Below are 12,482 nucleotides of genomic sequence, written 5' to 3'. Positions count from 1 at the left end.
TTGATAATGGTTGCCTTAGCTGAAGAATAGTTTAGGCTATAACAAATTGTGGTGTTCGTATGCGTCATGTAGTTTTGGTTAAAATGTTTTCTGTGGTCTACGGTGCGGATGAGATTATTAAAAAATAAAATAAAATAAATTATAAATGTACACTTGTTTGAAATCACCAGCTTTTTCTCTTTCAATCAATGATTCTTTGACAAAATATGGTTGGTTATCTAATTTATTGTACTATTTTTTTATTTTTCTCTGTTCTGGTGCAAATGCTTTTGTTGACCATATTCCTGTAAACATCATTTTTTGATGTGTTTCTGCTGAATGGGTATTGTTGACCTATGTTTGGAGTCAGGCACCGCACATTTTCATGCATGAACACGACACTCTAATTGCTTATTGATACCATATGCTTTGAAGTAGTCTATAGAGTATATAATTATTCTAAAACTGGCATATAAAGATCTGTGTGTGTGTGTGTGTGTGTGCGCCCATGGTTTTAGGATTCATGTCTGGTATATTGTGTTTTTTGCCCTTACCAGATTTTGGCACTTCCTTTCTGTTGGTTTTTTTAGAGATGATTTTATGAGTCACCAAGAGTATGCAATTCTGATGCTTTGATTTACAGCCATGCAAGGGTATTCTTTTATTTGGGCCCCCTGGAACTGGAAAGACAATGCTTGCAAAGGCTGTGGCCACTGAAGCTGGTGCAAACTTCATCAATATTTCTATGTCAAGCATCACATCTAAGGTTAATACTGATCAGGAGATTCTATTAACTATGGTTATATCTCTTTGATGATTTCACCTACTAGTTTTCAACTCACTTCTGTCCCCATCTTACTGCAGTGGTTTGGCGAGGGTGAAAAATATGTGAAAGCTGTCTTCTCACTAGCTAGTAAAATTGCCCCTAGTGTTGTATTTGTTGACGAAGTATGCTCTGCTTATGACTCCTTTAGGCCGTGTTTGGATCATGATTTATGGATTTAGATAGGAATTCGGAAAGGGAAAGGAAAAGCCGAGAGAAATGTGAATGAAGCATAAGCTAATTTTTTCCTCCACTTGCTTTGCCTTTTTCTTTTTTCTTTGAACATCTCTATCCAAATCTTTGATCTAAACACAGCCTTAATATTTTGGATTTTGATTTGCGTCAACTTATTGAATCCTTTTGCTTGTCTTTTTTTTTCTAAAGGTTGATAGCATGTTGGGCCTGAGCGAAAATCCAGGGGAACATGAGGCCATGCGTAAGATGAAAAATGAATTTATGATGAACTGGGATGGCTTGCGAACAAAAGATACAGAACGAGTTCTGGTACTTGCAGCTACAAACAGGCCATTTGATCTTGATGAGGCTGTTATCCGAAGGCTGCCGCGTAGGTAAAACCACAGTTCAAAATGGGCCCAAAAATTAAAATGCTGACTTATCTTTGCCCCTGCATTTGGGAGTTTTTTAGGTTGTGACGTGTGTTTTTCAAATAGATTGATGGTCAACCTGCCGGATGCTCCAAATAGAGGAAAGATATTGAAAGTGATCCTAGCCAAAGAGGATTTGTCTCCCAATGTTGATTGGGATTCAATTGCAAGTATGACAGGGGGATATTCTGGAAGTGACCTTAAGGTAGCTTTTGGTCTCTTTTTTTCCTCGCATAACATGAACTCTTATTATTGTTGATGCGTGCTGTGTTTCTGCCACACTCAAAAAGTAAATTTTTTACATTGCAGAACCTATGTGTAACCGCTGCCCATTGCCCAATTAGAGAGATTTTGGAAAAGGAAAAGAAGGTTTGTTTCTTTCGGTTAATGAATAAGCAGCTTATTGAATTGGAAATAGAATGATATCATTTGTGTATAGTAACAACTGAAATTATACTTGTGCCATAATCATATTTACTGCCCAAATGTTTGGTGATTGTTGTCCTCATCAATGTGTTTTCCATTTTATTTCTGGCTGGGAAATAATTAAAATGAACACTGAAAATTTGACAGGAGCGAGCTGCAGCACTATCCGAAGGTAAACCCGCTCCAGCATTGAGTGGCAGTGCTGATATCCGTCCTTTAAACATGGACGACTTCAAACATGCTCACGAACAGGTAAAGAGGAAACAACTGAAGATTACATATGATTTATAATTCACTCAATCATCTTATATTATTTCAGTTTTATTTATTTTATTTTATTTTTGAACTCGCCTTCTTACCCATTACCATACTAGGTTTGTGCAAGCGTTTCATCTGAATCTATAAACATGACGGAGCTCTTACAGTGGAATGAACTCTATGGCAAAGGGGGTTCTAGAAGGAAGAAGGGTCTCAGTTACTTCATGTGAAGGCTTGTCATCTCTGTACAAATGGTTCTTTCTCTTCCTCAACTCTCTGTACTTTATTTTCTCCTCTCTCCTATAGGCCAAGCTTAGTCACTGCTCTCTCAGAGCTGATGTGAAGCCATTTTGTCTTTAAAATTAGGTTAATTAAGCTACATTTTTATATCGTTTACTTACAAGATAGTTGGTATGAAGGTTGTATAGCCTTGCAAATTTTGGCATCGCTTAGTTTTTGTTTGGTCCCTCCCATCTCCTTGTTCTCGATGTGAAGAGAACCACTGCTCTATTCTAGTGAAGAAAAAAATAATAATAAAATAAACAAATAAAAATCTATAGTTTGTACACATATTTGTAGTCAATTCTTAATGATGATCTTTAGAATCCAATCAAACAATAAGAAATCTGCATGGTTATGATTTGTACTTTTTTTGGTATTTTTCGAATGCATGTTTAATTATGCGTGCTAACAAGTGTTTGTTTATGCAAGCTTATGAAATTTTGTTATGCAACAATCATCCTCAGTAGGTATACATTTTTCTTTTCTTTTTTCTGCGATCAACTCTCTGATTAGTCCCAATCACAGACCGCTGACCTTGGTGTACCAATATTAATACCATCACCAATACTTATTTTCATTTTTTAATTTAGAAGTAATACCTGGCAGATACCAAAAATGCATAATGTTTCTTTGCACCAATTTTTCCCTTTTCATTCGAAGTTCAGTCCTAAATTTGGTTTTGGTGTGGTTTTTGTTTTTGTTTTTAGACAAAATTGGAAAAAAGAAAACCTATTTGACAAACTAATATTGGAAATATTTTTTGTAGACATTTCATTTTTTAGGAAACAGTTGTAAGTTAATTTTGAATTTTTAAAAATTGTTTTTGCACCAATATGAAAAGGATGGATGTTTTCAACCATTTAAAAATTTTTTGCTTGAAATAAATAAATAAAGGGTCAATAAGGCATAGTCCGCCTTAAGGTTTCTGACAAATGTATAGATTTGCCATCTAGTGTTTGAAATTACACCGACCTCCTCTTTTAGAATGAGTTGTTGAGTAGGGGATGGAAAGTAACATATTGTAAATTTACTACTTTTTAACTGTCCACCAAATTCAATTTCCATTGTACAAAATTCGTTCTCAAAACCCAAACTATATCATTTATTATTCCATATCTAATGCCATCTATCTAGATCTAGTAACCAAATTATGTTTCTTACTTCTCCATGTGACGAGATTGCCTTCAACAAATGTGCAATATCTAGAAAGTAATCGTTTGTTAGTGATTGATCCAACTCAATCCGCATTAGTAAATGCCTTCACACTAAGATGTCTATGTTTTGAAAAATAGAGACCCTTTTTAGGAGAAGCCTTCACGTACCTCAGAATTCTTGAGTTCAATGAGCCTAAGTACACCATATGTCGTGATTATAAGCACTTAGTTTATTTTATTTTATTTTCATCCCAAGGTTGAAGTGCTTGGTACCTGTGTCACTTTGCAAGCACAACTCATTTTGATCACGAAAAATCCACACTTCTCTTGTAGATGTGGGCACCGTCAATATCCCACCATCTAGGCGGGAACCAGCAATATTTGATCCTTGGGGATATGAGATGTTGGAAATTGGATCAAAAAAACAGATGGGCACCAAATGATATGTCATTCGCATGTTGAAACCTCCGCGTGGGAAGTTATTTTATTATATTTTTCAAAAATTTATTAAAACTAAATTTGTTAAAGTAGAATTAACATTAAAATAAAAAAATTACTTGGCATTTTGGGCTTTTGGTGAAAGGTCACTCAACTTTTCTTGCAAAGAGGATAAGCTAAAATGTTTTTATTCATTAAGGACAAATATCATAATATCATTAAAATATGACAAAAATACTCAAAGTTTTACTAGTTTCTTCCCCCACCATCTTAGGCTACCACCACCGCCAGTGACTAGCCACCAATGACCACTACCTTTAGCGGTCGTCGAAGATTGCTTTCTGACCATTGATCACTGGCCACCATTTTTCAAATGAATCTCCAACGGCCATTTTTCAATGACAACCACCACCACCACCACTACCCTATAACCACCACTTAGCAAATAACAAAAAAAATTATTTAAACCTCACTATTTTATAGACAATAAAAATTTACTCTATTATAATAATAAAATTTTACTGTATATTGGACAGTGGAATTTTACTGTGTCAATGACAGTAAAATTTTACTATATGAATTTAACATTTAAATGATAAAAAATTTCAACATCGTTTCAACATCACCAATCAACACACTTAGAGCATTTTCAAGTGACTCTTTAAATGAGGCTTGTTATAGCTAAGATTATCATATTTTAGTCACTTCAATGAGCTAGCTATTACAATAGCTATTTTAACAAAATTCTTCAAGACTAGTTACATTTGAAGGGTCTTAAGAGGCTCTTTAAACAACTTGTGTGTATAAATAGATAAAATAAAGAAGAATTACTTTTTTTTTTTTTTTGGGGTATTTTAGCTAGTGAAAAATGAAGAGTACATGATTTTACCATTGCTAGTAGAAATATTAAATAAAAAAAATTATCAAAACATTTCTAGAGTAAAATTTTACTCCATGTTGATAGTAAAATTTTCTTGTTTGCTACAAAAACGGAATGGACAACTCAAATGGCCTTTTTCTAACAGATCTATGGTCGTTAGTCTCATATTTGAGTTTGTTAATACCAGATCTATGACGATGAAGGTTGATGGTGAAGATGGTGGTCGTCGATGATAGATTTGATACGGCAATTTATAGTAGAGATAGTAAGTAGCGCCAACTATAGACATCTCATTTTGACTGACCTTAAGACCTAAACATTTGGATGCTTCCTAATGATAAAAATAGTACACTTTGATGAATAAGTATGTCTGGGCCACTATTCGGCTCGTTCAACCACTTTTTATTCCCAAAAACCATTTTCCATCAAAACATCTATCATTTTAGTATCTTTTAGAAAGATGAGGAGGACAGAGACCCAATTAAAATTAAGGGCTGGTTTGGCATAGACTATATAATCCATCTTTTTATCTTTTTTCCATCACATCACCTCTCTACTTTTCTGCACATCTTTTCGTAAAAAGACAAAAAGTGCACTTTTTTTGGACACGCCAAACCAATCCTAAGTTGACAAATTTTACAAACAATAGCCAAACTTATGATCCAAAATGTCAATTGGGGTTTAATGGGGCTTTCTTGTGTAACAAGAGAATCCAAGAATTGAAGTGTGGACCCAAAATCATAGTAGGCTCGCAAGCTTTTCTACTTAAGACCACATATCTTTGGTCTACCCATAGATTCCACTTGCGCCCAAATTATAGGTTTACGGCCACACAATTTATGTTGTGCGACTGCATAACCTTTGTGTAGTTGTACATGCAAAAGTGTGGCCGCATAAGGATCTCAATTTTTGCATATTCGATTTTGGAAGATCTTATTGCCTTATCAGAAGAGAGGCACTACAAGATAAAGTGTATACTCATTAATTTTAGCCCTAATATGCATAAATTTGCTCCCTAAGGCTCCTAGGCCTATATATACCGCCTACCTTCCTCCTTTTTGAGAGAGAGAACTCAACACAGCCAACATCTGCCAATTTTACTCCCTGGCACATACAAATCCAAAAATACACGTACATATTCGCATATAAAACAAGCTAGGCAATGCTTAGTCAAAGAAAATGTAACATCCCAAATTTTATTACTCGAATGCCATTACCATATTCCTTATTAGGGTCTATTTCCATAATCATAAAGCGGAAGCTACAATCATTCACTTAAATAATCAATAAATATTCTCTCTCACATATATAATGATGAAGCATTTAATTACAATTGAAGAAATGCCCTTAGGCATACAATTTACATAAATAAACGGGGCTTAACCCATAACAAATACAATGGCATTCAACCTACACAAAAGAAACCTTGTGATCGAAAACATGTGACAAACTTCTCAACCCAAGTGAAGTCCTTCGTGCCTGCATCTGAAAAAGGTTTAACAATGTAGGATGAACATAACATCCAATAGGGGTCCCAATAATTATTATTAATACAGCCTAGACATGTATATGATCATGAATGCTCCATATGTTACATATATAAGTAATGTTCTCTTTTCATATCCAAAATATGCAGATACATAGGTATACTTTTCCTTAAAAAATAAAATATTAGTTCTTTAATATTTTAAAAGGGACCAATGTCCTTAACTTTCCATTTCATCTTCAATAACTTAAAGAGATTTCATCACTTTCCAACATTTGAAAATCATTTGTTAAAATATTTCCCGTTTCCCTAAGGTAAATCAATTAAAGCCATGACAACAACCATACTACAATTAAACAGTAACGATTTCACATAAATTATAAATAGCTTACAACCATCTATCACATCATACAACTCACACGAACTTCAACTACCATTCCAATTCACAATACTCTATTAAGACATTTCCCATATTTTCTGGTCATAAGCATAAGGGTAAAAGGGTCATCCACTACAACACATACACATATATAAACAACAGAATTCTCACATAACACAATCCGGCTTGGTCAAGCCATAACCATCCTCTTTACCAGGCACTACCTGGAAGGAACTTCATTAGAAACGCATCACTTTATCAAACGCTAGCTAGAAAGAAATTGGTACCTCTCATTCGAAGTGTATCCCACTTTACCAGGCGCTAACTGGAAGCAAATTTGTACGTCTCATTCAAAGCGTAACCACTTTATTGGCTGCTAACTGGAAGGAAATTGGGACCTCTATATAGCACTCTCATCACATACCACATCAATTGCGTAATTAAATAATCAAAACTACATAACACATAAGAGCATCTCCAATGGTTGTTGCTATATTGCCATTGCTATTGCTATAATTTGGCAATAAATAGTGCTATTTTGCCAAATTATAGCAATGGTGCTCCAATGGTCATTTGCTATTTTAGCAAATCCTAATTAACTTTCCCTCTAAGTTTGTATGTGTTGTTTGGATACAAGTTTTTTTGTAATTTTATTTTTGTTTATTTTTTGTCTTTTGTGATTTTTTTTAACTGTTTGTAAAAAAAATTATATATTTATATTATTCCCGACTAGACAAATATAAAAATTGAAAAAATTGGGAAAAAAAATATATTTAATGAAAAAAATGTATTTAATCTTTTTATTGCCTTCATTTCAAAAATAGTCAACATTATACATTGCAAAAATAATATTACCATTCTGTTGTAGAAAAAACTCAAAAATACAAAAAGAAAAGAAATTTCATTACCAAAAAAAAAAAAAAAAAAATGACATTGTAAATAAAGACTAACAATTACATTAAAAAAATAAATGACATTGCAAAAAAATACATTATCCCGTAATTATTCATCAGGAGGCATGGGGAAATAGTAATTTGGGCTGCTGACATTTGAGGACCACTTGGCAAATATCTCATTTTTTTGCATTGTGTAATACGCTTTCGTCTGAGGGTCCAAAAGAGAAATGTCCGTAGTCATTATCTCATGTTCTTGTTTTTTGATCTTAAGTTCTTTCATTTCCTGCAGTGCTTGAATCCTTCTTTTTTCTCTTTCATCTTTTTTCTTTTCCTTCTCAGCAAGGTGTTGGTTAAATGTCTCCAATTGTATGCTTATTTTTTGGACTTCAACTTCAACGACTTGATTTCTCCGAAATAATTCTTTTGAAGCTTTCCTACCCATAGGTCTTTTACCCCTTGCAGAGACACTGCCCTCACCAACAGTTGGATTGTTACCAACAGTTGGATTGTTACCAACACTTGGACTGGTGTCATCTTCAAGAGAAATACAGTTATCCGTAGGAGAATCGGGGGCTGAATCAAGAGAAAACGGTATATGTATCCTTGAATTCACCGTGTTCATAGGAGCTTAATCTTGCCACCTGATATTGTTTTGCAAGATTGGCCAACAATGTTCAAAAACAAAATATTTGTTTTCATCTTGATGGTATAATAATTTTGCTTGAAGCATTTGTATCAATAAAATATTAAATAAAAAAAAAAATGAAGATGAAATCTTACTATATCAACTTGAGACATCCCACTAGGGTGTAGATTTTCGATTTGCGCTAAACACCCACGAAATTTGTTGCAACGTTTCATGATTACACCCCATCGAGATGAGATAGACACTTACGTTCTTAAGTGATCATTCTGCAATGAACAATAATTTTCAAAAATTCTTCCCCCAAAATGAGCATGAGATTGTGAATTCCCAACAATTGGGTCTTCAGTAATGTGATACAAAGCTCTATAAATTGTCACATCTTCTTGAGTGGCGAATGATTTTTCTCTCTTTATTTTTGATGAACCTTCCATAATGATTGTGTGAAAAAACTAAGAAGAAAATAATTTGTAAAGTTTGGTGTGAAATGAAATTCAGATGAAGAGAAGAGAAAAGAAAAATGAAATTTGAAATGTTTGGTGTGAAATGAAATTGAGATTAAGAGTTTTTATTTATAGAAATACAAAATATGACCGTTTGTAGAAAATGACCGTTAATTTATAGTTGTTCTTTGAAAGAGAAAGAAAAAGAGTCGTTGCTCAAACCCATGTGCATTCCAATAACAAAATTGCACCGTTGGATTATATAATCCAACAGCTCATCTATCTATCTATCTAGAACAATCCATGTGCATTCCAATGTCTATCTATCTATCTATCTATCTATCTATCTATCTACCCTCTAGAACAATCATCTCCCAAGTCTGTTTATGACACCAAGCTCTCTCTATATCTATCTCTCTGCTCTCTCTTCATTCCTCTCACCAGTCTTCATCTCTCTCTCCTCTTTTCTCCTCTCCTCTCCTCAGATCTTCCAAATCAAACCCTAACCAAGCCATTCTTCCTCAAACTCTCTCTCTCTCTCTCTCTCTCTCTCTCTCTTTCTCTCTTAGATACGGAAGCTTCCTGATCTCACGCCTCTGCAAGCTACACAAACCTCCTTTTGTCGTTGTGGATTTATGTAGTTTTTTCTCAATCTAAAATAGAGAAAAATTATATCAGCTTAGATCTGACCCACACGCATGAGATGATAGTGGTTTTTGTGTCAGAACGCACAAAGAAGACCGCGTGGCCGTCGATTTAGCTCCTCTGGCGAGTCAAAGCTCAATTTCATGAAATACCAAGAAAATTAGGAGTCCATTCATAGAATATATATATACATACCTTTAGTAGTAGCTTTCATAGAAAATATATATATATATATACCTTACGCAGAAGCTTTCATTTTCTCCATGTGCTTGATCTCTTTATCTCTCTCCCATGTTCTTTTTTTTTTAGTTTTCCATATATGTATGTATGATATATATATATATATATATATAATGTATCTATATGCATATCATGTTTAGTTTTGAGTTTAATTAATTTGAATACTCTCATCTCTGTTCTTTGTCTTTATAGGTATATATATCATCAGATTTGAGGGTTTTTTTTTTGTTGTTGTTGATGACGATGATGATGATGAAGAAGATGAAGCCAAATTCCTTTTCAAATTGTAGGTATTTTTTATGATATTATCTTGCTCAAATTCAATTTATTTTTATTTTTATTTTTGAAATTCATTACTTGAAATTGTTGAAATTGATTCATTCATATTATTGATTTTGAAATTTTTAGCTTTAGAATTTTTTTTTTTTTTTTGGGTGAATGTTTGCTTTTGTTTTGGAAAATACTTGCTAGGAAGGATGATGAGGGAGGCAGGGAGGGGGAAACGGTTGGTTTTGGTGACTTGGCAACTTTGGCAGCTACTAAAGCTTATGCCATATTTGACACAAGTTTTGGCATTTGACAAAGATAGCATGTAGCGATCCCAATTTTTCCACTTCGCTGAGTATGTCGAGGATCAAGCTGCCCGGTCAGCTCGCGGGGGTCCAGGGGGCAATGCTCCTTGGCGGGTCCAAGGGCAGTGCCCTGGCGGGGATCGAGCTACCCGGTCAGCTCGCAGGGGTCCAAGGGGAACGCCCCTTGGCGGGTCCTAGGGCAGCGCCTTGGCGAGGTTGAGGGATAGCGCCCCCAAAGCAAAAATGTAAAATGCATTAGAAGTTACTTGTTCACTCGAGCGACCGTTTATGCGCTCAAGCAGAGAATGTTAGGTTCCACAAGTTTGACCTATCTGCAAAAGTACTGGGAAAGTGTATGTGACGCTCCGGCGGGGCTTTTCATGCTCGAGCAAGCCATATTATATCAGTTCATGAATCTGATATTTAGATCACTTTTGTATATCTCTCTCTAAAAACTCTTTCCTCTCTCTTCTCTCTACATTTCTCTATGCCAAATTGGATCAAAAGCTTGATTTCTCTTGATCCATTGGAGTTCTGCCATATGTTATTCATCAAAGTTGGTTAACTTCTCGAGGGCTTCGTTGTGTGCAGTGAAGATCGAGTTTCGACACCGTTGATTTTGAGGGTTTCATCTCATTTCTTCTTCAAAACTTGAGGTAGGGATTTTCTTAGAGTTATATATATATTTTGTAAGATCTATATGATTTTTGAAATCATCTTTCAATAGCTTTGAAAATTGATTGTTGATTCAAGAAGTTGAGCGATTTTGAAAGTGGGTTTGTCTCTTGTTCTTTTAAAATGATCTTATGAGTTTTGATCTTCATTGATTGAAGAAAAGATGATTTTGGAAATTTTCTTTCGAAAGATTTGAGTTGTATAGTTTTGATGAGAAAACCTAGAATTTGAAAAAAAAAATTTAAAGAGACTGAAAACCCATGAATGATATTGTTATATTATTTTGTGTGTTAAAATAAATGGATGTTTGGAAAATTTCTTATTTATATTTATATAAATGATGAATTTCAGGGAATATGAGAATTGTTGTTCATTTTGGAAATTATTATTCAAAACGTTGAAATAGTCTTGAAATAACTAATTGTCGAGGATACTTGAGAAGAGGGAATTGTGTTATTCCTTGGATGATGAATTGGAATAAAAGTATTTATATTCATCTTGTGAAATTGACATATCAATTCATTTGATTACATCAAACTTTGAAAGTTGATTTGAAAACTTGCATTGAGAAAAGAATGTTGAGAAACAAGTTTTCATGGAATGGTTTTGGGGTAAATACGTTGGTAAGTCTTGATAGGTGGTGTAGATGATATTGAATAAGTTGACCTGAGAGTCTGAGGTGAAAGACCAAAAATCCGTGCGGATAGGTGTCGAGCCTTCCGGTTAATACCGGTAAAAATGACAATTTGGTAGTACTTGTATAGTCTACTTGCAGTCACCGACCTAGGACAGAGTCGTATTTACTGCTCTTGAAATAAATTGTTAAGTTTTGAACAATTGAAATTGCATGATATTATTGAGCGTGATGATTTTCAAAAGATGAAAATGTGATTTATCTTCAAAAAGCGCATAGCATGGCATGTGCATTTCATCTCTTGAGACTTGTATAAAATGTATATACTTTGCTAGAATTTCCTACTAGGCTTTATGCTCACCTACGAGATTTTTGTGCAGGAAAAGATGTGGTGATCCCACCAAACTAGAGGCATGGAAGTATGTGTGTTAGGAGTACAATGCTCTCATTTTGCTGTGACTCTGTGTGTAAGCCAAGGGCTGTGTTTGTGTGGGTTTGAATAATCGTTTTGCGTAACCAGGCTCAAGCCTTGGAAACTTGTAAACCCTTGGGGGTATTTACATGTTGGATTAATGTATTGTTGCACGAAGAACTATTGTATCATGTAATGTAAGTTTGGAGATTTATATATGGTTTTCCTTGAAAGAGCCATGATTGTTGTCTTATCATTTGGGCTAGAAATTTGGGGCGTTACACAGCAGCTGCCGAAACTTGCCATTGGAGAACACTTTTCACTAACACCTGCTATAAAATGGCTTTGGCATCTCCAATGGCAAACCATTGAAGATGCTCTAAGGGTTTGATTCACGTAGTTCCACATCAATTCTACAACAAACAATGCAATCCTTTACCGATTGTCAAAACAGATATCTTTACACAATTTATTTTAATATAAATAACATTCAACCTATAAATTTGATCAACCACACATCTTATACAATATTCTTTAAACCATTTGCAATTCTCATTACTTGCCCAATTTATAATTCCTTGATACTCGTCATTGTCCCATCTATTGACAGAA

The 12,482-nt window shown here is 34.4% G+C and overlaps 1 protein-coding gene across 1 annotated transcript in view; it reads left to right on the top strand.

Moving 5' to 3' along the window:
- LOC145813077 (uncharacterized) overlaps window positions 1-12,109 on the top strand; it is a 28,389-nt gene extending 16,280 nt beyond the window's left edge. Inside the window, exons 15-23 of the mRNA XM_082908340.1 lie at window positions 623-745; window positions 844-927; window positions 1,187-1,371; window positions 1,474-1,612; window positions 1,717-1,776; window positions 1,981-2,085; window positions 9,770-9,867; window positions 10,741-10,805; window positions 11,839-12,109. Of these exons, the coding sequence (XP_082764466.1) occupies window positions 623-745; window positions 844-927; window positions 1,187-1,371; window positions 1,474-1,612; window positions 1,717-1,776; window positions 1,981-2,085; window positions 9,770-9,867; window positions 10,741-10,804 (858 nt within the window). The 3' untranslated portion in view covers window position 10,805; window positions 11,839-12,109. The remainder of the gene's footprint in view (window positions 1-622; window positions 746-843; window positions 928-1,186; window positions 1,372-1,473; window positions 1,613-1,716; window positions 1,777-1,980; window positions 2,086-9,769; window positions 9,868-10,740; window positions 10,806-11,838) is intronic.
- Window positions 12,110-12,482: the final 373 nt, after the last annotated feature.

Source organism: Camellia sinensis, chromosome 15 (genome assembly GCF_055761805.1).
Source record: "Camellia sinensis isolate YWXY chromosome 15, ASM5576180v1, whole genome shotgun sequence".
Classification (NCBI taxonomy): Eukaryota; Viridiplantae; Streptophyta; class Magnoliopsida; order Ericales; family Theaceae; genus Camellia; species Camellia sinensis.
The sequence above is the reverse complement of the archived record's forward strand: the minus strand, read 5'-3'. Positions and strand labels throughout refer to the sequence as shown.